Below are 27,995 nucleotides of genomic sequence, written 5' to 3'. Positions count from 1 at the left end.
CCTGTTGCTTCCTACAGTTGCCGCTTCTCTTGTCTCTGTCTGCAGTCCCAAGCCGCTGAAGTTCACGGAGAGGAATCGGGCAGGCTCGCAGATGATCTGCTCTTCCTTCAGTCCAGGTGAGGGGGCCCTCTTGCTTGGCGTCCCACACAATGCTTCAATTTATTTCTTCATCCTAGTGTTCGCATTCTGCTTGTGCCGAGAGTTCACCCTGCTCTTGTTCCTTCCCTAACAGGTGGAGCCTTTTTGGCCACTGGCAGCACAGACCACTTTGTTCGTGTCTATCATGTCCTGGCTCCGACGGGACCCGAGCGGATCGCCGAGCTTGAGACACACACGGTAAGTGCTTTTCTTGGCGGGGATCAGAAATCAGAAATATGTTTATTGCATGAAAAACAGGTACAGAATACAATAAACAAATAAACAATCCAAGCAATTTTTTTACAAAAATATATTTAGCTATGTGTTAACAGGGTGAGGTATAATGTTCAGACATGAAAAATTCTCTTAAGGAACGAGTGTTATTTGGTTTTATTTTTATATTCACTGGCACATTGTTTCATAGTTGGCACTTAGGTAAGAAAAAGTGTGGCGACCGCACACATTACGTATTTTTGGTAAATTAAGATTACATTTGTGAGCGTGTCTGGTGTTTCGTTTAGGCTGTATTATAACGGATGATCGGTTGGATTTATTTAGTGCTCTTTGAACTAGTAATGTTGTTTTGTAGTCCCTTGCTACAATAAATGCCATAATGTTTAGTTCTGAAAAGATTGGGGAAGATGGTGCGGTGGTGGGGGGGGGGGGCATGTCATTATTCTCATCGCCCTTTTTTGGAGTTTAGCAATAACGGAGCTGTATGACGCGAATGTATATCCCCAAGACTATACAATAACTAAGATGGCAGTGAAAAATGCTAAAGTATATAATTCTTAGTGTTTTAGCATCAAAGTGTTCATCCAAATGACAATTTTTTGCTTAGCTCTCTTATGTGAGCTCTCTTAGTTCTCTTATGATTGAACTGTGGACTTAAACTGCCTTAGCTTATTCTGTTGGCTTCAAAAAATTACCACGTAAAAAGTGTGGACCAGGCTTTGTTTACGGTTCTTGTAATGTCTCCCCGTGGAGAGAGTGCAATGCATAATCTGAGCGAAGGGTCTGATGTTCAGGATGAAATGCTGTGGCTGCTTCCGAAATGTGGGCCTGTGAAATTTTATGAGATAACATATAGGACATGCAGCAATTCCATATGGGACATACGGGGTCATGGAACCCACTCTGCCTTCCCCGTGCCCCGTTTCCCCAACAGGACCAAGTGGACAGCCTGCAGTTTGCCAACCTGAGCTGCCGGTTTGTGAGTGGTTCCAAGGACGGCACAGCCAATGTGTGGACCTACGAGAGGCAGCAGTGGAGGTCAACCACTCTCCGCATGGCCACCAAGCTGGTCGGGTGAGTCCTCTTTTGCTGTGTGGGCAAGCACCGAGTCTTTGCCTATTGGGGGAGCCATCTGGTGGGACCTGTGGAAGGGAGGGAGCCGTAGCGCTGCGTGCCCACTTCCTGGCAGGTCGGAGGAGCAGACGGAGGAGGACCCCAAGCAGCGGCTCAAGGTGACCATGGTGGGCTGGAGCCGGGACGACCACCTGGTGGTCACCGCCGTCAACGACCACTCCATCAAGGTCTGGGACTCGCACTCGGGCAAGCTCAAGCACATCTTCCTGGTGAGCGGGGGCACGTCTTCTTGTGGGGGTTCATTGGCCCTGGCGGGGGATTGGCAGGGGTGGGAGCACCGACAACGGGTGCGGTACTAAAGTAGCACAGCGGCCATGAGTGGATGGGAGAAGTGTTAGAAGGCGCAAAACGTTCATCCTAAAATGAATGTTGAAAATGTTTTGAGATTAGATTTGGTTTGTGTGCCAATGCCTAGACATACGTTGTACAGCTTCTGACCCGTAAGTGAGCATGATGTAATGGTGCCCGTGTTTTGCAACCAGGGACACGAGGACGAGGCCTTTGTCCTGGAGTGCCACCCCGAAGACAGCCGAGTTCTTCTTAGCGGAGGCCACGACGGACGCATCATCATCTGGGACCTCGAAGCAGGCTGCTCCATTCGCAGCTTCTTCAACATGGTGAGCCAGCCCGTGCACACACTCACTGGCACAGTCAGGTTAGGCTCACCCAGGAAAGTCAAAGGTACCCAGAATCTTCGTCAGTGAATGTAGAGTTCTTCAGCATACACCAGCTGTGACACTCTGCTTCAGAATCCAGGCTGCGCAGGCACCCCTGCTTTGTTGTCAATCAAGGGCAGGTGTATTGGCACAACATATAGGGGACAAAAACTGAGCTTTGCTGTACATTTACTTATATAATGAATTTGCTAAATAAGACTTCCTTTTCAAATAATAAACAATAAATTATGTAATGCTTGCTTATGTTTTTATGGCATTTCTGTGGCCAACGGCAGCAGCTGCAAGCACTTGAGTACTGCTTCATTTTGCTGCTCTCATATGGTAGGTCAGTTGCCCATTTGCCCATAGTTTGCCGACAGTGCAGGACTGCTTTTTGGAATGTGGGGCCGATGAGGAGTTCAGCAACTTTCTATTATTGAATAACTGTAAGTGAATGCATGCAGGTCTTGAAAGGTGTCCGCAGTAATGTAGAGAAGCTTGGCTGGCCTTGTATGGCTTGGCTGTATTGTATGCAGCTGACTTCCTTATATTTTTTTTTCTTAAATTTTTTTTCTGTTTCTCTGCAGATTGAGGGGCAGGGACATGGCGCTGTGTTTGACTGCAAGTTTTCACCAGATGGGCAACTTTTTGCCTCAACTGACTCCCACGGGCACATCAGCATCTTTGGCTATGGCTCAGGGGAACCGTACAAAAAGGTGAGAAACAGCTCTGTCCTGCTGTGAATTACAGCATGGGAAGTTTTAATTGCAACAAAAACCTTTTGTCTCTCTGCTGAAAAAAAATAATGATCAGGCAACATCAAATGTGAGTTTGAAGAATTCTGAAGCTGTCATATAAATCTGGAGCTGAAGAAAAGGCCAATGATAACTCAGTGGTCGCGTAATATGTTGTTACAAATAAATCATCATCATCATGAGCCGGTTCTGATTTTCATCATCATCTGCCCACTGCTGGGTGAAGGCCTCTCCCGTAAATCTCCAATTATCCCGGTCCTGCGCTAACTGCGACCAATTTATCCCCACAAACTCCTTGATCTCATCTGCCTTTCTAACTTTCTGCTGCCCCCTGCCATGCTTGTCTTCTCTACGGATCCACTGTTGCCCTTAATGACCAATGGCTATCTTGCCTTCGCATTACATGCCCTGCCCACGTTCATTTCTTCTTCTTAATTTCTACTAATATGTATGTCCCTAACATGCGTTTGTTCCCTGACCCACTCCGCTCTCTTTTTGTCCGTTAATGTTACACCTATCATTTTCCGCTCCATTGCCCTCTGAGTCGTTCTCACTTTAAGTTGAACCCTCTTAGTGTGCCTCCAAGTTTCTGCCCGTAGGTGTGTACCGGTAAGATGCAGCTGTCATACACTTTCCTCTTCAGGGACAATGGTAGGCTGCCATTCATTATCATTTAATACAGTCAAAGCCTGTTATATAATGTTGCTGGTCCTGTGGTGGCTAGAGCCCGTGAATGGGTGCTCTGCCCGAGGTTAGATTCTTGTAAACACTGGACTCTGGTGGTCTTTCAAGAGGACTTTGATACATTTGAATTTATGAGAAAGGCTGGCTGACAGGATCACTCAATAGCTCCTTCTAAAAGCTTTTTCTTTTTGTGTCTACTTGCTTCCTATGTCCAGGAAGAGGATGAGGTGTGATAGCAAGTGTGACCTTTGACCTTCCTGATTAAAGTGTGCAGCTGTAATGTGCAAGGGTGCACTTTGCAAAGGAAGGAGGGGAGCCTGAACTTGTGTCCCTATCTGATGTACATTGCGGATTTACCCCGCTGCTGCTGCAGGTTCCGGACGAGCAGTTCTTTCACACGGACTACCGGCCGCTGATCCGGGACGCCCAGCAGCACGTGCTGGACGAGCAGACGCAGTGCGCCCCGCACCTGATGCCCCCGCCCTTCCTGGTGGACATTGACGGGAACCCCTACCCGCCGGCCCTGCAGCGGTTGGTGCCCGGCCGGGAGCGCTGCCACGACTCCCAGCTCGTGCCCTACGTGGCCGTGCTGGCCAACGGTGGGTGTTTTTGGGGGAGCGCTTGGGGGGGCACTGCTGACGGCGGTGGTTTCAGGGGAGGCGGAGATCCTGGAGCCCGTGCGGCCCGTGGAGAACCCGGTGGCCGAGGAGCGACCGGTGATTGACGAGATGATTGAGCGGCTGCAGCAGCAGCAGGACCACCGGCTGGGCACCGGAGGAGGCCAGTCTCCACCCAGGGCACAGCCTCGACTGCCTTCCAGTGAGTCCATATAGAGCGTTAACATGAAAGAGCTGCCGGGGGGCACTTGGGCTTGCAAAATTTACAGGGAATTCAAAGGAAACAGGGGACATTGACGCTTGTGCGCATTGTCTGTGCCATCTGTGTGTCATGCTCTCTCACTGAGCTTCGATGCCGAGAGGATGAGTCAGCTTAATTAGTGGGCACCGTATAAAGAAGTCAGAAATGTACACGTTATGTGGCAATGCCAACTGTATGTATTGGCTTTGAAGATCTACAGAAAGGAAATGGAGAGGGAATTTTGATGGGAGCTTTGTGAACCTCAAGGGGTCGGGGGAGCCATCTGCAACGTCCTTTGTTGTTGAAAGGTACCGCAAGACCTGTCTAGGTAATTTTAACGCTGTCATGGTAGGCTGCAAGTTGCCGCGGCATGTCAACAGAAGCAGCCCATTTTAAGGGGAGACGCGGGTCTTGGAATCTCGAAATTTGGCCAAAAAATCGATTTTTAGAAATTGCCATTTTCGGAAAGTAGAGCTATTTTTCTACCTGTTAGCAAAATATGCAGACCCAGGAGTACGTATTTGAGCCATAATATCAATTTATAGCACCGACGACCGCTAAAATAGGCCAAGATTCGACGCGAAAATAGCATTTTTTTGACGACTCGCCCCTCGGGTTCTACATGCGCCACGGCGTCCATCTTGGTCTCATTCGAAAGCGCGTCTTTTCGTTTTCAATTCCCCGCCAGAACCACTCCGTTTCGTTCGTTGGTTGCGAGTAAAACCGGGGTAGAAAAGAGACGGAACGCGCCGCCTAATTGGCTACTGACTGCACGTGACCGCAGGGCAGCCTCATTGGCTGGGCGCCGTGGGTCGTCTGCTCGGCACTTTCATCACAGTGCAACGGCTCATGTATTCGTCTATGCGAGGACCGGCAAAAGCTCCACATGGCGTAAAAGTAAAGTAAATATGTCTATCAATAACCGAAAGGAAGAACAAGCATTATTAAAAGCACCTGAAATACGATTTTCTGCTCGTGTGACGACTGATCGCGAGAACGGCGCCGAGACGGAGGTAGGCTTAGCGCCCGCGCGGGCTGCCGAGACGATAGTGTAGCGATATGATTACGCCTGCGGGGGCACTAAAGTGCGTCTATCTTTCGATCAGCAGCAAATAGAAAGAAAAGAAATGATAAAGTCAAGGATGCCGCATGCAGACGTCGCAAGGGAAGTGTGTTCATTCTGTTATCAACGATGCCGCGGCGGGTCGGCCCGCATTCCGGCGCGCGCTTCCTCGTCGGCAGGTTACCATATAGATGAGCGATTTGAGAATTATAAATGTTCGCACTGTGCACAATCTGCGTTGGTGACGTGATATACGAGTAGATTAAACTGAAAACGTGGTTATCCCACCTAGCCAAGCACATGCACGTTACAGAACAGTGGCGGGCATTCCGTTACCAGCCCCTTCGCTGCAACTCATTTCACGCGGTGCAAATCCGATTTGATTGCAGCAAATGAAGCAGTAACATAACAAAATAAACGTTTACAACTGTGGTGCACGATCGGCACCTCAGCCCTAGTCGCCAAAGAGTGATGGCGCGCTGCCAACAGCATAAAAATTGAAGCAACGTTCTGGCTTTGCTTTTGTTCAGTTTTTCTCCCAAGTGCCATCTGTAGACAGAGGATTTCATAATTTTCCCATCAACTGATTTCAGCAAACTTGGTATGCTCGTGTTGAGCGAAAAGCGAGCTACATTCTAGAACCTTTCTTTTTTTCATATGCTCAATAGATATAACTGTCACTTGTAGTAAAACTTCAACTGCGATTTTCTCGGCTTTTTTTTGCATATGTGCCTAGCCTTACAGGGGTTTTGAGGTAGTTTTTTTCAAAGGATTTCTACAAGTGTTATACCGTTGAATTCGGGATAAAATGAACTGCATGCTGAAGCTATTTTAATTGGCTCATTTTGCCCCAAATAAATCATATGAGTAATAATATGAGCTCATTAAGTTTTCTGAAAACTGTACTAGGCATAATTAGACTAATTTTATCCAATCAACCAGCTTTACAAGGTTACAGGAATATAAATAGCTTCAGCATTCATGGCAGGTCTTAAGCTACACATCCATACCATTTATTTAAAAAAAATTGAATAAAAGTTCCTTAACTCTTTCGTTACGGCGAAAAAACGGCCGATTTTAAGTGCTTCCACAAAACGTTTTTTTTTTCTCTTGAGCTACTGGACACACGTAGCCTTGCTATGCATGAAATTGTAGCAGCAGTTTTGTTAAAGGTACAATAACTTACAGTTTATTCGTCAAGTAATCAGAAAAAAGCCCCCAAAAAAAGTATACGAAAAATACAAATCGGCACTTTTACCGAGACTAAAAATTATTTCAGGTATTTTAAGATATACAAATTGTTCCTACGTTCCTTGGCTATGATTCAATATATAACTCAACAGTGTACACCAAGTTTTGGCTTTTTGAGGGCCCGTCAACCTAGCGCAACTGACGGCTGTGCCACGCCGCGAGGGCACTCAAGGGTGAGTGAGTCTCTGTAAAACGTGCATCCAAATACCGTACTTACCCGATTTTAACGCGCACTTTTTTTCCGGAAAATTAGGTCAAAAAATCGCATGCATCGGATACGAAACTGAAACCGAAACAGCGGAAATTTCGTCCCACTCATTGCCATTGCCATGTCAAGATGGCACCAAAGCTTTTAGCAACGATTTTTCGGACGCAGGAAGCATAGGCGCCTAGGCTTTTCTATCGGCGTTTACACAAATCGTCAAATCGTTCCACTTGCGCGCTTGATAACAGCAATGGCAGCAGCAGCTCTTACGTGTTCAAAACGAGCGGTCGGCTGAAGCGTGCGCCTCTGAAGAAGCTCGCGGGATGGGCGTGTGAGGCGTGGGCCACGATCCCATCGACCATGGTTGAACGTTAGTTCAGAAGTGTGGCATCGCGAACGTGCTTGACGGCACCGAGGACGAGATGTTGTGGTCAGCGGAGAGCGACGAGGAGTGAGATGAGTGAGACTACTTCAGGAAATAAATCACCCGTTTCTCTCGCATTCGTTTTTCTTGCTCACACAGTTCCGTGCGCGTTACAGTCGGAGGTGCACGTTTTTTAGTTTTTTTTGTCAGGAAAATCGGGTGCGCGTTAGAATCGGGCAATTACAGTATACTCTTTTGTGTCCTCGCACAAAATTCTTATCAGTTCGGTGGTAAAAAACAAGAAAAAAAAAATCGAGCGCTCTCGACAAGCGTCGCACCTGAACCCTGCAGCGTTAATCTGACACGAGCGCCAGGTTATCTTGAAGGTGATAGCACGATACAGCGCGGTGCATTTGGCAAAATATCCCGGCCGTACGTTCTCGAGACCCTAAACACAAAATCCAAACCGCAGTCATCAGATAAGAAGCACGTTTTGTTTATAAATACAGCGCGGAGTCACAACGAAATTACCTGCCAGCGCTTGTTAAAGTGCGAGGCACCTGAACCGGAGCTTCGTCATCCTAACTGAAATCTGAAGATCCCACATCATTGCTTGACCCCTCACTGCTGCTGGAATCAGAAAAATCGACAGCAGGATCTGCCGAAGTGCTTGCTACAGCAGTCCGACTGTGTGGAGCGTGGCGCGAACCCGACGCCATTTTTCCTCCTCCTCCCCTCCCCCTTCGGTTCAAATTTCTCTTGCTACGCCGCTACCACACCAGACACATAAACAAACGAAACCGAAATTGAAAGAGAAGTTGCCAAAGAACACACCAGATGGCGATAGTTGTCTGTGGAGCGCGGGTTTCGGATTTTGCGGGAGATTTAAAATCATCGGACGCCGGCTTCCGATTGCCTATGGCGCCGTCGTGAAAGAGTTAAAGGCCCGTAAGAAATTACTTAATTAGGCTCCAGTGTTTTCTTTATAACTCAGAAAATAATTATACCACTTGAAAACTAATTACATATTTGAAATGAGGAAGACAAAACACATATGCACAGTGATTTTCATTATCACAGACCAATTAATAAAAAAGTTCATTTCAAGACCCACGTCTCCCCTTAAGTGTCACTGGCACAGAGGCTTGGTAAAAGATGGCCCGTTCACCTACTCACTAGTCCCACATGCTGTCCCAAAATGCCGTCTTGGAGAGCTAATCTCGGTGCTCCCGTCGACTGAACAGGCCATTCGCCAGGGCACCACAGCCGGGTCGGTATGCGACGCACGGGCGACGTGGAAGGTGTGCGGCAGTCGTCCGGCAACTGGCAGTCGCGGGAGATGGCCCAGCCGGGGACTTCTTCCTCCTCTGGGGCTGGGAGCAGCAGCAGCGGCAGCGGCAGTAGCAGCAGTGGTAGCAGTGGTGGCGGCGGCAACAGTGGGGGCAGCCCCAGTGCGGTGGTGGTGCCCACGCGGGTCGGCCGTTGCTTCCTGGGCAGCGTGTCCAGGTCGGCCCTGGTGGCGCAGTCCCTGAGGATGGTGTCCCAGATGGCGGACGCCGAAGAGGCCCTGTACCGTATGGAGAGTCAGCGCCGTCGCCAGAGCCTCGACGTCAAAGTGGTGGGTGCTGCGTACACCTTTGCAAGCTGCGCACCACAACTGAAATGAGTGGGAAAACATTTGACTTCACGGGAAAGTATTTCCTGTATGACTGCTGCACAGTAATGACTGTGTGGGACCATCTTATTGTTATACCATATTGCCCATGCTGATGAAAGGGACATCAAGTGTGCCTTCATAGACACTGCTGTTACGCCTACAAAGAATAACCACACTTTCATAACTGCACGCCACCCAATTTTATTTAAATATACATTACCCTCAAAGTAGGCAATAGCTTCTTTTCTGAGACTTCCGAGTAGGCTTCGAAGCATTTTTGAATGCATGCAACACACGCACTGGAGACTCAGTTTGCCTGATGTCATCTTCACTTCGTGATTGTCGCGACTGTGCCTTGACAGGTGTGTGAAAACCTGCTGGCAAGCAAGCGGCACCTGAACAACTGCCGGACCAGGAGTGCCCCGAAGAAGAAGCCAAGCGGGGTGCAGACGCGTTCTGGCCGAGCAGTGCCCGGATCCAGGTCCGCTGGGGCCGACTTCGAGGTAAGTGTGCTTCTATGGATACCGTAGCCTGCTGTCGCAACTGGGTTTTCTTTTATATATATATATATATATATATATATATATATATATATATATACAGGGGTGAGACAGCTGCGCATATTGCGCATTTTTGATACAATTCCATTTTCCTGCGCCAAGCTGCTCCAAAAGCACGAAAATGGCGAAAATTGCGCCAAACTGCTCCAGAAGAGCCTCAATGGCACGGATTTCGATGCTCCTGTCAGTTTCGGCGAAGACGAAAGCCTCCCGCATCCCGGTCACCGCTTTTATCGTCGGTCAATCGCAAACACAGAAATGGCACAGATAGAAAGACTGAAGCGAAGCAAGCGATAGCTTCTAAAAGCTCGATTCGCTTTCCGTCCGGGTTCGCTGAAACGGCCTTCTCGATTAGGCATCGCTGTGGCAACAAACTTGGCCGCCGCCTGATCTGGCTGCTACCAACGCGCTCAGTGCGCATCGCCGATATTTTCCCTGGTTTATGTTACGCTATCAGCTGGGTTCCAGTCTATTCATTCTATCTGCTGTGGCTCTGAATAGTGACGTTAACGCGAGGATATGGTTTGAGATTGGTCTAAACACCGTAGAGCGCAGTAGGCAAAACAAAGGACGAATGGGACACGGACGAGCGCTCGTCTGTGTCCCCTTCGTCCTTTGTCTTGCCTACTGCGCTCTACGGTGTTTAGATGAAGTACCAACTAGCTCGTACCCATACGTTGAGATTGGTGCCAGATTACGGGAAGTTGCGCGGCTCGAAAAAAAGTTCATTGAAATGTGGGGCCTACGACTTCGGCGTGATTTGTCCTTGAGTTGCGAAACGCGGTGCGCGCGTCTATAATCGGGTTCGTGAAGCGAACTTTTTGGCTCGTTGTGGTGTTATAAAATGCTGAGGTGCTGCTGTGCTTCGAAGCGCGATCGCGAGCCTCGGGGATGGAACGGTCGACACGAAAGTTGCGGGCTGTGCTGCGGCGCCGCGACCTGTTCAGGCAGCGCCCAATAGCTACAGGACTACACGGTTGCCATAGAATGCGACTATAACACTCGATGTATGCAAAGTGAAATTTAATGCCAAAATCTAGGTGGGTAAACAGTAACGCTACTCAAATGACCATAGGGTGAACCTGCTCCCCGGGGACTGAAACGGGTAGGCTGGTTGGGCTATGCGACCGTTAGCTCGAACTTGCTCTACTGTTGCCGTGACTACAGTCGTTCATGCAACGCAGCCTGGGATTACAAAATAATAATTTTAGCATTAAAACAGCAAAAAAAAAAACGCCACAATGGCGGAGCTTTTAAATTTGATAAGAGTTTTAGCAGTCCGTCTGTTCCGTTGTGTACGTAGTTACCGTGCTGTCCGGGACTCGTCTGGGCACTTGGGCATTCATAGCGGTAGGGGGATTAGTTCCGCGGGCCTGCCTTCGCCTTGTCCGTGCTTCCTCGCCCTTCCGCGCGCGCGAGGCGCAGACCGGTCCCGGTAAACCCGGTAACAAAGTAACCAACAGAACAGACGGACTGCTAAAACTCTCTAATGTTAACGGCAGTTTTGTTGCAAGTGTTGCGTGCAGCCGCAACACAATATCACCAGTTAGGAAAAGGTAGGGCAGTTAGTACTTTGTGATACTCTTAAAAACTCTTTCAGGTAAGGCTGTTTCAGTGTTCTGTGCATTCAAAACTGATTGAAATGTGCACTTGACCCTGCAAATTGCTGAAATAAAGATTTTTTAAGCTCACAAGACGATGTAATAAATGTCCCTAACTGCTCCAAATCAAGATTCATCTGCTCCAAAATCGAAACTTTGCTGCTCCGAAAACTGCTCCCAAATCTGTTTGGGCTGTCTCACCCCTGTATATACAGTGTAGACCATTTATAACGTAACCGCTTATAGTGCGGGACCGGATATAACGCGGGTTTTTGCGACCACCGGTTTGCCTCCCATAGAACTCAATGCATAAGCATACCGCTTAAGATGCGGTTTGCCGAAGCACAATACCGTTTATAGTGCGGTTTTTCGGCGGGTCTGCTGATCGACCGGCGCAGCTGAGGCATCGTTTTAGGGTAGCAAAAGAAAAAAGAAAGGATAAAATCGGCCATCTGACGCAGCGTGCACCCCTTGCCCTCCTGTAACGTAGACACCCAAAGAAAAAAAAATAGGCACCCTTTAGTTCGTGCGTACCTGATAACCACAACTGACCTTGCTTGATGCACCTCGGAAGATAGCGACAGTCTCCCCATCCGGGCGCGGCAAGTTGATTTTATTAATCGTGAACCGCATGGCCCGTTTTCGCGCACGAATCGTGCACATCGACGTTGCGCGTGAGGTTTCTTTTTTTTTTTTTTTTTTTTTTTTTTGTGGTCGTATCGACGTTTCCGCGCTCGCGGTGGCTTCTTCGCGTGGCAGTGGGAGGAGCCTGACGACTTGCACCAATGGGGAGACGCGTACGTAATGGCGGGAGATTCGAAGCGCTCCGAGCCGGCTAGCCGTGCCAGAGATGTTTAGGCTTACCACCGCGGTATTTTTTGATGGGCGCTTTCACAAGCAGCGTGGATGGCAGTTTATATTCCACTTTTCGCCCACATTATCAGCTCTTTTCTTGCATGAGCATCTTCGCTTGCGGCCCCGTGCAGCATTTCAGCGAGCGGTTAGAAGCGGTCGCTAGAACTTACTGCAACTGCCTGCACCGATTCACGGCCAGTGCCGACGCCATGTTGCCTCCTCTTACCGCGCCGCCCACACCATGCCAGTTGTATCCGCGCTGGTGTGCACTGCACGTTTTCGCGATACCAAATCTACCACGCGGTTCACGCTTTAGAACGTTGTGCAGGTAAGCAACCGCTCTTTTCCTTTCCGAACATTTGAGCCGCGCGAAGCCGGAGATTTCCACCACCAGTACGTTGCGCTGATATGCAGCCGCCTTCGGCATCGTGAACACAAGGTGGGGTTAAAAAAAAAAAAGAAAAAAAAAACCCCGCTGCCGTTTTTATCACGTCTTGCGGCATCTGTTCATAGACGGTAAAAACGCAGCCATGGTCTTTCAAGACAAACACAACGGAAGTTAAAGCCGCGCTCGCCGTTCGTGAGACTGCGCTGTTGTCCTGCAGCAGCGGCTGATGTTAAAAATAATACGAAATATAGACCGTGCCTTCGTTTTTAAGTGCTGTGCGATTGAGTGATGATAAATATAGGTTGACTTGAGAGATAGGTGGCGATGTGGTTGAATTCGCGCGTGTTTTGGTTATAGTGCGGTACCGCTTATAGTGCGGATTTTTGCGGCTCCCGCGAAATACGTTATAAGCGGTCTACACTGTATATACTTTACTGTTACTTCACTATTCTATACTTTACTACTCTACTAATATGTTCTACTAACCATTTCCCAATACCTGTTGTGTGACCAAGTGGGCTTATCTCTTCTTTTTCCTTGTGCAGGATCCCGATGACATCACCATGAGCTCCACTACAGACACTGGGGCCATGTTTTCTGAAAGTTCGGACAGCAGTGAAAGGTGCATACGGCATTGAGAAACGGCGGGCTGTCCGGCTAAATGCTGTTTATTACGAAAGCATAAGTTTACTCGGCAGGTTTATAATCCAGTGTTGGGATGAGAAGATGACACGCAAAATGGTCAGCGGTGCAAGAACAGTAAAAGTTAAGTAACTGAGGTGAAAAGAAAATTGTAAATTTTCAGTCTAGATTGGATGCGCACCCAGGGCTTCTGAAGTGTGACAGGAACACACATCCCAAAAACACCATGACAGCTGAATGGTTCTAGCTTCTTCCCTTTATTCCCTTCCTGTTATTCTTCCCTTTATTCGGTGATTCTAACACATTGCCTATAATGTTTGAAAAGTGAGCAAATTTTAATTGCTTGGCTAACCACTGACTCTCGTTTATCCAGAACTAGCTAATGCGGCACGTTGAAATTCCATTTGCATGGCTTCCTTGTTTCTGTGCTTTGCACTGCGTGGAATGTCGAGATTCCGACAACCCGATTTCTCAACAGCTGCAGCGACTCAGACTATTCGGACTGGGTCGAGGAGCCCAAGCCCCGCAAGGCAGTCGCCAAGAGCAGTCCAAAGAAGAAGCAACGGATTGTCAAGCGACCTGAGGACGACGACGACGAGGACGCTGAAGAGGAAGAGGCTGAGGAAGAGGTGGTGGTTGAGGAAGAGGTCGTGGAGAAGGGCGATGAGGAAGAGCACAGTGCCAGCGAGTCCGACGACGTCACGATAGAGGACGTCACCTCGGACAGCGGTGATGGGAGTGGGGAGAACAGCCGCCCGAAAAGGAGCCGAGCCCCGGTGAAGGACAGTGATGAGGACTACACGGAGGTCACTGCGCGAGCAAAGAGAAAAAAACACCTGGTTCGTAAGAAGCAGCGCAAGAAAAAGCCCCCCAAAAGACCCGCTACTACGGCCAGCGCAGTGCCGTCGCCAGCGTCGGCAGCGAGCAGCACCAAACGACCCTCGGTGAGCAACATGTGCATGTTTTGGAAAGTGTAGAGGGTGCATGGGTGCGCAATTTGCATGTGAACACGTACAGGGGATGATGCAGGGGGTCAGCCTTTCAGCAGTTGGAGTTCAATTTTTTTTGCATCTGTGTGACTATCATCCCACAGTTGCCTCAGCGTTTTTCGGCGTCGCTTGGAAGCAGTATTGACGCAATATAATGACGCAGGAAAAGCAGATTGGAGCTGCGTGGCACAAATGGCACAGCACTTCCCCCCTTGTAGGAAGAAAATGAGAGGAGCCAAGGGGCTATTTCCAAAGCGGCAGCCAATCGAACACTTTTGCAATGTCCTTAGGGGATTCCCAGCAGCCTGTGGCAGACCCCATTTGGGAACCACGCAGTTAGAGCGCTTGTTTGAGATTTGTTTCGCACCACTACAAAGAAGTGTGGTTCCTTGTTGTTTTGGCCCTTGCAGAAACCGAAGGTGGCGGTGGAGACGGCCGAAGTGGTGGAGGAAGAGGCGGGCGACGGCAGCAGCAGCAGTGGCGGCAAGAAGAACAAGAAGAAGAAGAAGTCGGACAAGAAGAAGAAGAAGCGGGCGGGTCCCCCGCTGCGGCACCCCGAGTGGCTGATGGACACGATGCCCCGCAAAACGCCCTACTTCCCGCAGGTGGGCGATGAGCTGGTGTACTTCCACCAGGGACACCAGTCGTACGTGCAGACCGTCAAGCGCTGCCGGGCGTACCACATTCGGGACCGGTTGCAGCCCTATGCCCGACACCGGCTCAGGGTACGCAGTCTCTTCTCCTCTTCCTGCCGCCTGTTTCAAAAGGAAAATGATGAAAGAAAGAGGTGCTCCTTGTGGAGTCCCACCAGCTAGCCGCTGCGTGCTGTTGACCGAATCTCTACCATTGCTGTGTAACTGGGTCTGCTGTTGTGGAAAGTGAACTTGGGTGAAGACGTGCAGGATTGTACTGCATTTACTCGATTCTAGGCCGACCCCCAAAACTCAGAAGGTCAGAAAATTAAAAAAAAAAAAAAAAGTGCCTCGAATGTAAGCGGAATGAAAAAAGGCACTGGACCCAGACTAGAACATGCACTTTTTTTCAATGCTCACTCGCAGGCCAAACCCGAACTGCGAACCGCCTCATAAAACGAGTGACCCAGCCCCTGCTGGCCTTGAACTGAGCCCGCACGATGCCTCTGAATGTTTGCAGTCTCCCCTGCCTGCGCCAGTATTATCTCCGTCATCGCAGGCGTTTTTATTTATTTATTTATTTATTTTTATTGTTTTACCCTCTCTTTGCTGCTGGGTTAAGTCAGCGACTTCTTTCTCCACCTCGTGGTGTAGATCTTTATTGCGTCCTGCAGGTGAAAGTGCTTGGCAGCGCAGTTGAAAAGTTCGCTCTGCTAGTTCCACCACCGGCTCACGTTCTTCTCATTGACTCCAAAGTCGTGCTATGCTTGGAAGTTTGAAGTTCTCTCGGCCTCCAAGACTACCTTCCGCTCGAAAGCCGCGATGTAGTGGCACCACTTCGTGGGCGCCATTGAGCTGCGGACATGGGCACTTCTCGAGGTCATGCGACGACGTACACAAGCAAGCACGGAACACTGAGAGCTGGGTTCACAACATACGGCTCGCAATGGTCAAGCAGGCAAAATAGAAATGAAAACCTATTGAAAACCTGCCAGCTGCAAGCCTGTGGCCCCGAGACGTCGTTAACTCTTTCGCTACCGCGCCTATTAAAATTGATCAATTTGATCGATACTTTTGGGAGCGCCTTTTCATAGCGTTCCAGGCGTTTCTCAAACAAGTAAAGCTGTTCGGAGTTAGATCCGAAAATGGCCTTTCAAAATCAGTTTTGTTTTCATTTTTGCTACGGAAACGGGATTTTTGACACGCTTTTGAATCACCTGGGTGTGAAAAAGGGGCGTGGTCATCACGCGTCACTGCTACCAACGAAGAATGCGTGCAACTCGTAATTACTCTGCACCAGCGCTTGTTTTTTGCTGTCGGAGTGAATGGGGAACTAGCAAACAATTTTCAATCGTCAGGTTCGCACTCTGACAGTAATAATCCCAGAAATCGGCTGAAAATGTCAAGCAGTGCCTGGTTGCAAAGCTACTTTATGATTTTAGGCTGTTTTATTGCCTTTGCGCACATTGTTCTAAGTACTGTGGTAGTGCTACTTTCCCCAGGACCATTCGCAAACAGTTTACAACAGTTTCGGTTTCGTTTCTGCATCGCGAAATTCGTATTTAGCGCTACTACGCAGTTACTCAACTTCAAGGCTACCTTCCATGGCGCCTGGAGCGTCCGCAACTGATCCTCGAACAAAGCACGGCGCTCCTGATTTCCCCCCACCCTAACCCGATTTCTGCGATAAGAACTTCAGATGCAAGTCAAAAGATCACACCCAGTCGCCAGATATCTGTTCCGCCAAGGACAGCGCTTCAAACCGGCCTTATACTGCCAGCTGTTCGACTTCCAGTTTCGTTTCCATGCGAGGGTATATCTGGGTGTCTAATGTTGCTGCTTAGTTGAACTGTCTATTCGGACGGAGTCTCCGATGTATTGTTTCATTTGAAAAATGTTAGGTGGCGCTGCAATAGAGGAGGCTTGTTGTGCTGATCTTTTTCAGTGCGCAACTGCTACTCGGCCAAAGATCGCAGGGCACGATTCCAGCTCATCGTACCTCATTTTTGTGAGCAAGGCTACAATTGCGAGTAAGAAGATGATAATAAAGCTCAGCTTTATGTTTTGAGAGATAACTGACCGTGAACGACAACAAGCGTCAGCCACGGCATTCTGTTTTCAACTTCATGCATGTTTTTTTTTTCGCATCGCGTGCTAGTCCCAAATATTGTGCTCGCTGTAAATGCAAAGTCAGCCATTGACAAGATGTTTTTACGTTATGTGGGGGCAAATTGGTGCCTCTGATAATGACAAACCGCCAGGTTTATTCCAGGAAACCACTCGAAATTGCACATTTTGAATTGGAGGTTCGGCTTCACCGCATGACACGAGCACCGTGCATGCTAACATTTTTTTTTTATATCTGACAAACTGTTCCGCGCAAGTCGAAATTTTTTCTAGGGCGTGTTTTTGAAATGTTTCCCTACAAAATGTATATTTTAATTTTTTGCTACTACCGGTGGTTTGATAAACACAACTCCTTTGTCATTTTTTTTTTTTGATTTTGATATATTTTGATATATTTTTTTACAACTATGATATATAGAAACCTTTAAAAAACTGGTGTTATTGGAAAGGCCGTTAAATAATCTGCATTTTGTGTTCCTGCAATTAGTGCCTAACCAATTTTTTAGCAGGAAAAAGAAATGTTTTCTTGGACCCCTAAAATTAGTCAATTTTCCGGCGGTAGCGAAAGAGTTAAGCGTCTAGCGGTAACAGGAAATCCGCATCCTCAAATCTAAGCCGACCCCTGACTTTCGTAAACGACTTTTTTACAAAAAAGTATTGGCCTAGATTCGACTAAATACGGTATTCGACAATTTCGCGTAATAAAATGATAGAGGTCCTTATAGCATTGAGTTTGCATAATTTAGAGCCTTATGTTTTTATATGTCAGCAGTGAAGGGAAATTGCAGGTTCTGGAAGCTGCAAGCAACATAGGCTAACATGCTTAGTACGTGGTTGTAGCTGTCCTCCGCCCACTCGGTGGCTGCGGTGAGCCTGAGAGCGAGCCCACCCTTGCCCCTGCCCCCTTTGCGCCGCAGGAGCAGGAGCTGGTGCGGGTGCTGGAGGTGGGGTTTGAACTGTGCCCGCCGGTGCACCTGTGCTGCCTGCGCGTGGTGCCCATCGAGCCCCTCCGGGGCCAGGTGGACGGCGAGCGCTTCACCATCCGCTACCACGACATGCCCGACGTCATCGACTTCCTCGTGCTGCGCCAGACCTACGAGACGGCCATGCGGCGGCACTGGAAGGCCGGTGAGGGAGGAGGCTTCTCTGCTCCCCACCACCTTTTCATTGGGAGCATTGCACGAGCGTGGCGTGACGGGGTCTTCTTGTCATGTGGGTGTGTGTGTGCAGGCGACCGGTTCCGCAGCATCATCGACGACGCCTGGTGGATGGGCACCATCGAGAGCCAGGCACCGCTGCAGCGCGAGTTCCCCGACTCCATGTTCCAGTGCTTCATCGTCGCCTGGGACAACGGCGAGACCGAGCGCATGAGTCCCTGGGACTTCGAGCCCATCGATGGCAACCGTGAGCCCTCTATTCTCATCGTTCTCTCGTTTTTCGACACTGGAGACACTTCCTTCAGACCGAGGGTTTAGCCGAGGCTGATGGAATATTTGCACAATATGAGGCTGGCAGCACAGGGAAGTTTGGCAGCACAGGGAAGTTGTTGCCAAGTCTCAGCAAGGTACGTGGTGCGAGGGAAAAGCATGGAGGGTGAGAGAAAGGTTTGTTGGCACACATGGCAAGGGGAACCCGCATGCTCTGTATCTCATTCATTGGATAAGCGGTTTCAGCTACTGGCTGTGCAGTTGCCACCATGGCTGGTAGTCGGGTGCTTTGAGCAACACTTTGAAGGCCCAGCTGTCTGTGGGGTGCGCGACCGATTGTGGTTCCTGATAGCCGTAAGCCAGTCAATACCACCATACATTCCACACCCATATGAATAGTTGTACACATCCGGTACAACAGGCCGGTGCACATCCCCTAGATGTGTACTGTCACTATCTTGCCTATAGCATTGTCTGCCTTTGAGGTTCCCACCTGTTACAAAGCGCAGTGCTATTGTATGTCCATCCATGGATGATCCAGGATGCCCATTTTTTGTTTTTGTTTTTGCCAACAACACACATTTCTTCAGCTTTAATTCTAACATTTAAGGACTGCCGAAGGGGTTTCTTTAGTCACACCACTGTTATATGAAATTATGGTAGCACCAGTGTCACTAACCGTATCGTTGCGTAACGTAATGGTACACTGCATCTGCTGAGTCATTTTATGTTTTAGGGTGCAATGTACATTACCTGCATCAACTAAAAGTGCGCATTTAGTGACTCAGTGTTATTGAACTTCCCAACCATTTTAGGGCTGCATTATGTACAGCCTCCCAAATTTTTAATAATATAGCGGGAGTGACTACCGGCCGGCATGTCAGCGCCTTAGCATGGTGTCCAGCAGCGAAATAGTCGAGAGTACGCGCACGGGCGTAGGGCTATCTACTGTATGAGTGTTGTTTGCTACGCTGTTTCCTTGAGAGTGGTACGCCCCCTGCTACTCCATCTGAATGACTTTGTGCCCCAAGCTGCGTAGCTACCTTTGGTGGTAGCGAAACGGCCTTGCAAGATAAGAAAAAGAGGGGGGGGGGGGTTTGCCCTGAGAGAAGAACAGCGGAGCAGACCCACAACAGATAGTTCTATGCGCGTGCGCGTACCCTCACCTATTTGCTGGTGAACACCCGGATAAGGCGCTGACATGCCAATTGGTCGTCGCTCCCGCTATATTATTAAAAATTTGGGAGGCTGTACAGTTGCAAAATGAACCAAAAGTTTTGCTACGCAGTGAAATAAACATCTGTAAAGCATTTGCCATAAAATGTGTAGTGGGTCATATCAGTTAATACATTTTCTTACACTACAGTTAAACGTCATAATGGCACAGGCCATAACAAAATAATATCTATAACGAGCAAATCATAATTCCAATTGAAAGTTCACATAGAAACCAATGTATTTAAAACCTTGTTTTAACGAGGTAAAATTTCCGGGATATAACGAACAAATTGTTACGGATATAACGAACAAATTTTGTTCGAAAATAAAATTTTGAGACAATTGCATGGCAGTGTGCAACGCAGATCTGAGACGGTGCGTAAGGTAACAACTGCATTTTCTGCAGTTCGAAACTCCTGCCGTGCACCCTCCTGCAATGCGCGCAAAGCCAGACGGTGCACCATGCATCCGCTGTGCCCACAAAGCCATTCCCACCTTCCTCTCACTGCGCACTTCACGCAGCAAATGTGCGTGGCATGCTGCTGTTGTCACTCACCAACGCGCGCTGCGGGAGTCATGTTGTTGGTTTTTTTACTTCTTCAGCCTTATCTTTTATTGCGCCAGGTGGGAAGCGAAAGCCGCTAGACGTGAAGGCGGCTATGATAAAAGCCACCACATTGGCGACGAAGCTGAGCGGCCATCGTTCTCATCAGAAAGATGCATCAACGTTCATTTATGAACTTCTGTGCAGCTAAGCCTGTTTGAAATATGAGCTACGTATTTTGAACTGCAATAAACTAGGTTCGCTAATGTTCCTTTTTATCTCCGGAATGCAGTTACTTTATTGTGTGCTGCCATGCGACGCGATGCAATTTCACCCGCTATTTGTTTTGGGAAAGTACGGCGCCCCATATTTGCATAAATGCCCGCTACGGCTATAACGAGATATTGGTTATAACGAGCAAATCGCGGCAACCTTCAATTTTGTTATAACGAGGTTTAGCTGTATTATTTCTCATTGTGTTCTTGAAACATCCGCAGTTGTCATAGGGAACCATGTTTGGTTTGGTATTTTATCTTTGCCTTTGTGTAGATAAAACCCGGTCGAAAACACTCGCAAGTCGTGGTAAGTTGCAAAGCATGTCTTGTGCATTTTTTTCCGGCCTCGTTGACACCAGTGTGTTGTGTTAGTTGTATCGAGGCACTAGCCCTATGTTGTATGTGTGTCTTGGGCCGTGGGCATTGCCCCCTCCCCCCTTTTACTCAATGGTGGACTTAGATTTCAGGCCGCATCGTTATGTATCCCTTAACATTGTGAGTAGAGATGGGCATAGTGATGTGCTTACTGTTCCAATGGGGCCAAGAGTCAAGTTGTGCTACATCATGCGAGATTTTCAGTAATCTGTGCCCAGGTCTGCACCAGACCTTTATCTTAGTGATTTGTACCAGCGGAACTTACCGCACGAGTTCAAGTCCAGAAAGAAATAGTTTAGAGCGCACATCTGGAGCCCTGTGTTCACAAGGAAAGAAAACATGAGGGGTGGAGGATGAAATGAAAAAAAAAAAAAAAAAAAACTAAATAAAAGCAGGCTGTTTTCCTCTCCCCCCCCCCCCCCCCCTTTTTTTCTTGTTCTTAGCACTAGCTTCATAGAATGTAGCCAAATGCCACATATTCTGAAGACAGCTGGTGTCCTCCAAACACCCGTCGTAAGTTTCTGCCCGTGGAAGGCCCCATAACCTGATCTTTTTCAAGGCGGTTAGGTTTGACCTTTGAATGTTATAGATGTAGTGAGCGTGGGCCTTCAAGAGGGAAGGTAGATATAACTCCGCTTGTGGAAAGCTTGGGATTTAGCACAAGAGCTTTTCTATTTTCTTTTCCTCTCGTTTTTGAAAATTTGGTTTACGATGCACGCTAGAACTCTTGGTACAGTACACTTCTGTTTCTGCCACATTTACTCAGATCGAAGGTCATGTGCCTCTTTGTGGCGCTGTGATCGTGGCTGCATGTGCGGGTGTGGGGGTGCTCAAAGACCATCACTTTACATAATGACCGACCCTTGTGTTTGTGTCATTCTTGGGTGGGGGGGGAAGCAAAGAGGGCTCGCGTTCAGTGTTTTAGGCACATGTGGCAGTTATTGCAGGGCGTGGGTTGAAACAATTATCATTTGTATTTATTTCACTGTGGGTTGGGCTACATGTTGCTGCATTAAGTTTTGATGAATTCGTTCAAAATATGTTTGCAAGATAAGAGTATCAGAACACACGGACTAAATAAGAGTCATATTTATAGCTAGTGTTCCCATTAGAAGCAATTGACTACATGTAGCCTGATGTGGTTCAATTAGGGTAGTTGGCCAGCTGTTTACTTTAATGGATTTATAGCAGCCTTTTTTATTCACAGCCGTGTGAAGAATTAGCTAGACAGACGGTCTTCTGACGGCTTCAAGTAGGGGTTCATTCTTGTCATTTCTAACAGTCTTTCGTTAGCAGTATTTGAGATTGCATTATAAAGCTGCGAGGCTGCTGTGCTCTTTTGGAGTGTGGTGAGGAGGTAGTGGGTCATGTCAGATCGGATCAAAATCTACAAGGCCACTGTTCAAGGGATATTTATTGTGTAAATATTTTTCTTTGCATGTAATCTCAATTTGCTTTCATACGTGATGTGAATCGTGAGTTTTCTGCTCCTTATTGTATCGTATGATTGTTTTGAAACAAAAAAAAAAGACTAGCTTATTTTGTAGTAGTTTACATTTACATTTATCAATGTACCAAGACATGAGAAAATGTGCGGTCTAAGGTGTGAGCATATGCAAGTAGAAAACATAGTATTTTGAGAACAAATGGATGTCTGCTTGAAAAAGATGTGGTTTTCTGTTCCTGTGGGCTGTTTTTTTTATGCTGCCAGCAGTTTTACAATCCCTAATCCAAAAGCCCATTTTGTTACTTCAACGCGCTCATCTTGGTTGCTACAATGTGTTTTTTTTTTTTTTTTTTTTTGGCTGTTTCAAAAACTGCTGTAAAATGACTCAGGCCAATCACATCACTGTCCAGAATAGGGCCGTATTCCTATTTTAAACTTGTGTGCATTCAGTGTAACCAATGTATTAACCATTCACACCACTGTGAATAGCACGGTACGCCTATTTGAAACTTTTGTTGCATGCAGTAGAATCGATACACAACCATTCACTTTAGGTGATCCAACCAAGATTACTGTTGGCGTTAGTATTGAAATTTTAAGTCGTCTACAGTAGCCGACCAATTTTTCGGACCTGGAGGGCAACGAAAAATAGTCCGAATAAAAGAGCAACTGGGACAACTGGCGGTTCCTCGGGAAAGTCCGGAATATGCAGCAAGTCGGAATTTTTTGAGTCTGATAAAACGGCCGGCTACTGTATTGGCTCATGCACTACACTGTTGTCATATTCTACTTTGTCCGTGAGCCATTGCAACCAAGTGAGGCGTCTGCAAGGTAAGCAGGTTGCTTTATCTGATAAATAAGGACAAGTTAGTTTTTCACCACTATCGTCTTCGGATAAACTTGCCAGCGAGATTTTCATTGTCGGCGGTGTTGCAAAGAAGGCGCGTGGTTCCTGTCCTCGCAGGCGTGCCGGACCAGGTTGGCGGGGGAGTGCCCGTGACCGTGGAAGAGCGGCGGACCATGGTGTACCGGCCCAAGGCCAACGAGTGGCCCCGGTGCGGCCGCGAGTCCTTCTGCAACCGGCTGGTCCAGGGCGTGAGCCGCATCATGGAGCTGTCCATAGCGGAGCCCTTCGCTGCCCCCGTCGACCTCAATGCCTACCCGATGTACGCCTGTGTCGTGGCCTACCCCATTGATCTCAGCACCATCCGCACGCGGCTGGAGAACCGCTTCTACAGGTGACTTCTCTCGTGACCGCACCTGGGGACCTTTGCGGGAAAACCAGAGACCTCTGGATTGCCCAAGGCATCTAGATGAGTGTTCATTAGGCTTGTTGAGGAGGTGGTGGGGAGCTTTTGCTAGCGAATTTGGTATGCCTTTCTCCCCACAGAGAATCTAGGGAAACTGCATTCTTGAAAGCCATGCAGTAGGGCTGGCCTTACAGCAGCTGCTTAATTCAGCCGCGTTGGGCTATCAATATAAAACGAAGCTTCGCTAGTGTATTTTCTGGTATGTTAACCTGCCCTCACACCCTCATGTAGTGTCTGTAGACAAACAAGAGTTGTCCATGCATATTCTCCGCTCAAATTTCTGTGTAAAATGATAATTTATTCTACATAAAAAGCTGGGCCACGCAATTACGTTGCATTTACTCGTGTAATCAACATGCGAGTAGTTGTGAAAATTAAAAATAGACACTAGCAGAAAGCAGCCGCGTCTTCTCAGATAGCAAGCCCGCACTTTTGTATACTTCGTTTATTCGTTTATCCACATCGCCATTACTGGCGTTACAGTGGAGGGGTACATACATGAAAAATCACAATGCAAGCAAAAAACAAACAAAGTAACAATGTCCAATTTACACTAATACATGCGCACACACATTTTCACAAAGCCTTCGCAAACGCTTCATTATCAACAATACTGACTGTTGCAGAAGGCAGGGCGTTCCACTTAGCCACGCGGGAACAAAGACAGATCAGGGAGAACTTGCACAGTACCATAGAGTGCGCCTGATTCTACAGAGGAACTGTCAATCCGTGACGGCCTCCCGTTTAACATTTTTAATTATATTTTTAAAGATACCGTACTTACCCGATTCTAACGCGCACTTTTTTTCCGGAAAAATAGGCCGAAAAATCGCATGCGCGTTAGAATCGGATACGAAACCGAAACAGCGGAAATTTCGTCCCACCCATCGCCATCACCATCTCAAGATGGCGCCAAAGCTTTTAGCAACGATTTTTCGGACGCAGGAAGCATAGGCGCCTAGGCTTTTCTATCGGCGTTCACACAAATCGTCAAATCGTTCCACTTGCACGCTTGATAACAGCAATGGCAGCAGCGGCTCTCACGCGTTCAAAACGAGCGGTTGGCTGAAGAGTGCGCCTCTGGAGAAGCTCGCGGGATGGGCGTGCGAGGCGTGGGCCACGATCCCAGCGACCATGGTTGGACGTTCGTTCAGAAGTGTGGCATCGCGAACGCGCTTGACGGCACCAAAGACGAGATGTTGTGGTCAGCGGAGAGCGACGAGGAGTGAGATGAGTGAGATTACTTCGAGAAATAAATCGCCCGTTTCTCTCGCATTCGTTTTCCTTGCTCACAAAGTTCTGTGCGCGTTACAATCGGAGGTGCAAGTTTTTCGGGGGGTTTTTTTTTGCCAGGAAAATCGGGGGCGCGTTAGAATCGGGTAATTACAGTATTTTTCCGAGTTCTCGTGACTAGAGTTTGGAAGGACGGTCCCCATGGGTGGTTTACCATAGAGTACGTTGTGGCCAAAAGGTGACGAGAGCTGCCTAGCTTATAATAATGAAGCTCTTGCATCCGTAAACGGAGCTTGTGCGATTTTTTTCTTTTTTCCGGACGCCGAAATCAGGTGTGCGTTCAAATCGAGGGCCCCTTAGGCTTGATTGGGTAAATACGGTATGCCGGTCCAAAGATTATCTGATACCGTATTTACTCGAATCTCGGCCGGCATCGATTTTAGGCTGACCCCCGAAATTCAGGAGGTCAGAAAGTAAGAAAAGCTTACCTCGAGTGTAAGCTGAATGAAAACAGGCACTGGACTGAGACTAAAACATGCACTTTATTATGCTTGCGGTGCTTGTCACAGCACGTTCAATGCTCACTGGTCGTCGTCATCGTCGACATCGCTGTCCTCTTTCTCGCTGCCCTCTTCACACAGCGCATTGTCTCACTTCCGTCCAGCGCGTTCGACATGCTGCACTAACGGAAGGCCCGCACTATTAGCTTGGCCGGAATTTTGTCCTGCGCTGCGGTGACTCGGTTCGCCAGTTGGCTGAGTGAAGCGCACTTCATGCGCTTGGTCGGTGTGAGTTGGTGATCTTGCAGCATCAGCCAGTCGCTGTAATGCTTCCTCAGCCTGGCCACGTCGAGCAGTTCTAGCTGGCTCGTCATACTGCTGGGTATTACCCGTAATGTCCGAACTGCCCTCCGAAAGCATGGACTTAACGGCATCTGTCTAGTGGCCACGGTAGGAGTCCAGAGCCAGGAGTGACTCCTTAAACAGCAGAGCCTCGGCACAGTGCTGCCAAACAGTCTTAACCCAATCTTCAACGAGGGCACCACTCATCCAACCATTCTTGTGGGCTTGTGCCGCTCCTGCCTCAAGCGAGAGATGAAGCTTTCGGTTATCTAGCTGATATATGCAAGTAATCAGCTCTGGTGATATGCCTGGCTGTACAGGAATGTTTTGTGACTGCTTTTCCGTGCTGGTAAAAAACGTAACTGTTCGTACATTTGTTGTCCAAATAATTACGATGTAATTGCAAGTCACTTTTTTTTATTAACATTGCACTATGTGGTCAATGTTGTGGATATTATACGGTGCTATTTTTCTTGTCCTTCCATGGCGTGTTGAGGCATATTTCGCCTTACCAATTTTCGCTTCAACAAAATTTTTCGCATGTCTCATCCATTTTATTGTAGCGGGATTTGGCTGTATTTCAAAAATGTTTTTTTACTTGTGCGCAACGATCTGTGAGCTCGCCTCTTCTCTAATTAACAGTCTTCTTTTCCCCCCCCCCCCCTTTTCATATCGCAGGCGGGAGGATGCAATCCGGTCAGATGTCAAATTCATTGAGACCAACGCGCGCATGTTCAACGAACCGAATAGCAAGATTGTACAAAAGGCAACTCTGCTGACAAAGCTTTTGCTGAGGTTTATCAGGTGAGTACTGTGCGCCCAGCGCATCCGAGAGCTCGTGATGGGGAAGAGTCTGAGTGTCTCTTCTCTCCACCAATTGCAGCGACCACTCCTGCCAAGACCCCATCAAACTGTACCAACAGCTGGTGGAGAACTCAGCCGAGAACTACCGCAGCTCGAGCGCCGAGGACGATGACTCGTGCTCCACCGATGAGGCTCAACTGAACGGCCCGACCTCCTCGAGCGTGAAGCGGAAAAAGGCAAGCCGCGCTTAGTGCAGTTGAACCTCATTATAGCAAAATATCGGATACAGTTGAACCTCGTTATAAAAGACACTGATGTAGGAGACAAATGGGTATAAGAGACACTGTTCACCCACATGGTTGGCTGCCCTATCTTTCCCATTAAATCGACCTCTTTTATAACAGACGTCGGATGTAGAAGATTGGTTATAAGGGACAAGTCATCCTTGAATTTTAGTCAATAATCTCGCTTGTAACAGACATTTTAACTTCAGATGCAGTGCCACCAGTCACTAATTGCAGTTGCTTCCATTGTGGAAACACAGGGGGACAACAGACACCTGCAGTCGCTATTTATTATAACTTCAGCAAACACACAGTGGTTCAGTCAGCTATAAAATGACAGTGGAAATGCAACTGACAAAAGTGGTTGAAGCTTACTGCCATCCATTGAATGGAGCACGATCGCACATGCGGGCTCTCCCACTCGCGTAGCTCCAAATCAAGAAGCACTGCAGATGTTGAGTCCTGCAAGTGTAATGAATAGCCTGAGCACACAGCGGAAGAAGCTGTGCGCTCTGTATATTCATCAGGCTTTTGAACTCAACATCTACGATTAATCTTCCACAAACAAGGAAAGGAAAAAAAGCTTGTGGAATCGGTTGTAAAAAACAGTGTAAATACAGTCGTGAAGCAAACAAAGTTTCATAAATTCTTGGGCTAAAGATACATTAGAATGAATCTTTTGCAACATGCTGTAGCGTTCCTTTGAGCTTATTTTAGTCCTACGGTGCCCACATTGAACTTTGGTCTGATTAGTAAGTGAGAACATGGTTCCCTGCTTATAAGAGACATCTCGTATAAGGACAGAAACTGCTCCCCGGTACGTGTCTCTTATAAAGGGGTTCAACTGTATAACAAAGCTTGTTTGGTTATGGGGATGCCCTGTGGCAGCTGCACCGTTTATAATGGAACAAAAAAAAAAAAAGCACAAAACCCGAAGTGGTATCAATTACAGCGAATGAGATTTGCTGACAGGGTGTGTTGGTTGGTTGCAGACGATGGCGTCGAGTAGGCCGCAGAAGCGGAGGGCCCCACTCACCTCCACGACGTGGAAGGCCCAGTGCCTCGACCTGGTCACCCTGATCTTCCAGTGCGAGGACTCCACGCCATTCCGGCACCCCGTCGACCTGGCTTCTTACCCTGTGAGTGGGTCTAGCTGGCCGTTTGCCCTTTCATATCGGTTTTCCCCATTTTACAGCGCTGTGCAGAAGAATGTAGCTTTTTTACCTCACTCCAGGTAAAATATGGTCTACACATCATCATCATCATCATCATTGTAACCTTGTTCATGGGGATGACCAGCTTTTCACTATCGTGAGGCACAATCCTGCTTCTCATAGGATACGGTAACAAAAGAGCAGTCAGACGATGAAGCACAACTTGCCATTGCATCCTTTAATGAGGTAAAATCATGTCTCTCTTCATCGGAGGGAATGGTCCGTCATG

The 27,995-nt window shown here is 48.0% G+C and overlaps 1 protein-coding gene across 2 annotated transcripts in view; it reads left to right on the top strand.

Annotated features, from left to right (window-relative positions):
• The window catches only part of Brwd3 (bromodomain and WD repeat-containing protein), a 50,695-nt gene that overhangs the window by 10,312 nt on the left and 12,388 nt on the right, over positions 1 to 27,995 (top strand). For both annotated transcript variants that reach the window (XM_077683071.1, XM_077683072.1), the window contains 19 exons: positions 46 to 116; positions 233 to 336; positions 1,307 to 1,446; positions 1,562 to 1,715; positions 1,989 to 2,123; positions 2,750 to 2,878; positions 3,975 to 4,200; positions 4,256 to 4,420; positions 8,587 to 8,960; positions 9,362 to 9,502; positions 12,949 to 13,025; positions 13,524 to 13,989; positions 14,445 to 14,759; positions 17,711 to 17,921; positions 18,024 to 18,197; positions 23,044 to 23,317; positions 26,143 to 26,268; positions 26,348 to 26,504; positions 27,545 to 27,691. In XM_077683071.1, the coding sequence (XP_077539197.1) occupies positions 46 to 116; positions 233 to 336; positions 1,307 to 1,446; positions 1,562 to 1,715; positions 1,989 to 2,123; positions 2,750 to 2,878; positions 3,975 to 4,200; positions 4,256 to 4,420; positions 8,587 to 8,960; positions 9,362 to 9,502; positions 12,949 to 13,025; positions 13,524 to 13,989; positions 14,445 to 14,759; positions 17,711 to 17,921; positions 18,024 to 18,197; positions 23,044 to 23,317; positions 26,143 to 26,268; positions 26,348 to 26,504; positions 27,545 to 27,691 (3,586 nt within the window). The remainder of the gene's footprint in view (positions 1 to 45; positions 117 to 232; positions 337 to 1,306; positions 1,447 to 1,561; positions 1,716 to 1,988; positions 2,124 to 2,749; positions 2,879 to 3,974; positions 4,201 to 4,255; positions 4,421 to 8,586; positions 8,961 to 9,361; positions 9,503 to 12,948; positions 13,026 to 13,523; positions 13,990 to 14,444; positions 14,760 to 17,710; positions 17,922 to 18,023; positions 18,198 to 23,043; positions 23,318 to 26,142; positions 26,269 to 26,347; positions 26,505 to 27,544; positions 27,692 to 27,995) is intronic.

The sequence above is a fragment of the Haemaphysalis longicornis genome, unplaced genomic scaffold (genome assembly GCF_048455015.1).
Source record: "Haemaphysalis longicornis isolate Haplotype H1 unplaced genomic scaffold, Haemaphysalis longicornis Haplotype H1 scaffold_9, whole genome shotgun sequence".
In the NCBI taxonomy this organism is placed as follows: Eukaryota; Metazoa; Arthropoda; class Arachnida; order Ixodida; family Ixodidae; genus Haemaphysalis; species Haemaphysalis longicornis.
The sequence above is the reverse complement of the archived record's forward strand: the minus strand, read 5'-3'. Positions and strand labels throughout refer to the sequence as shown.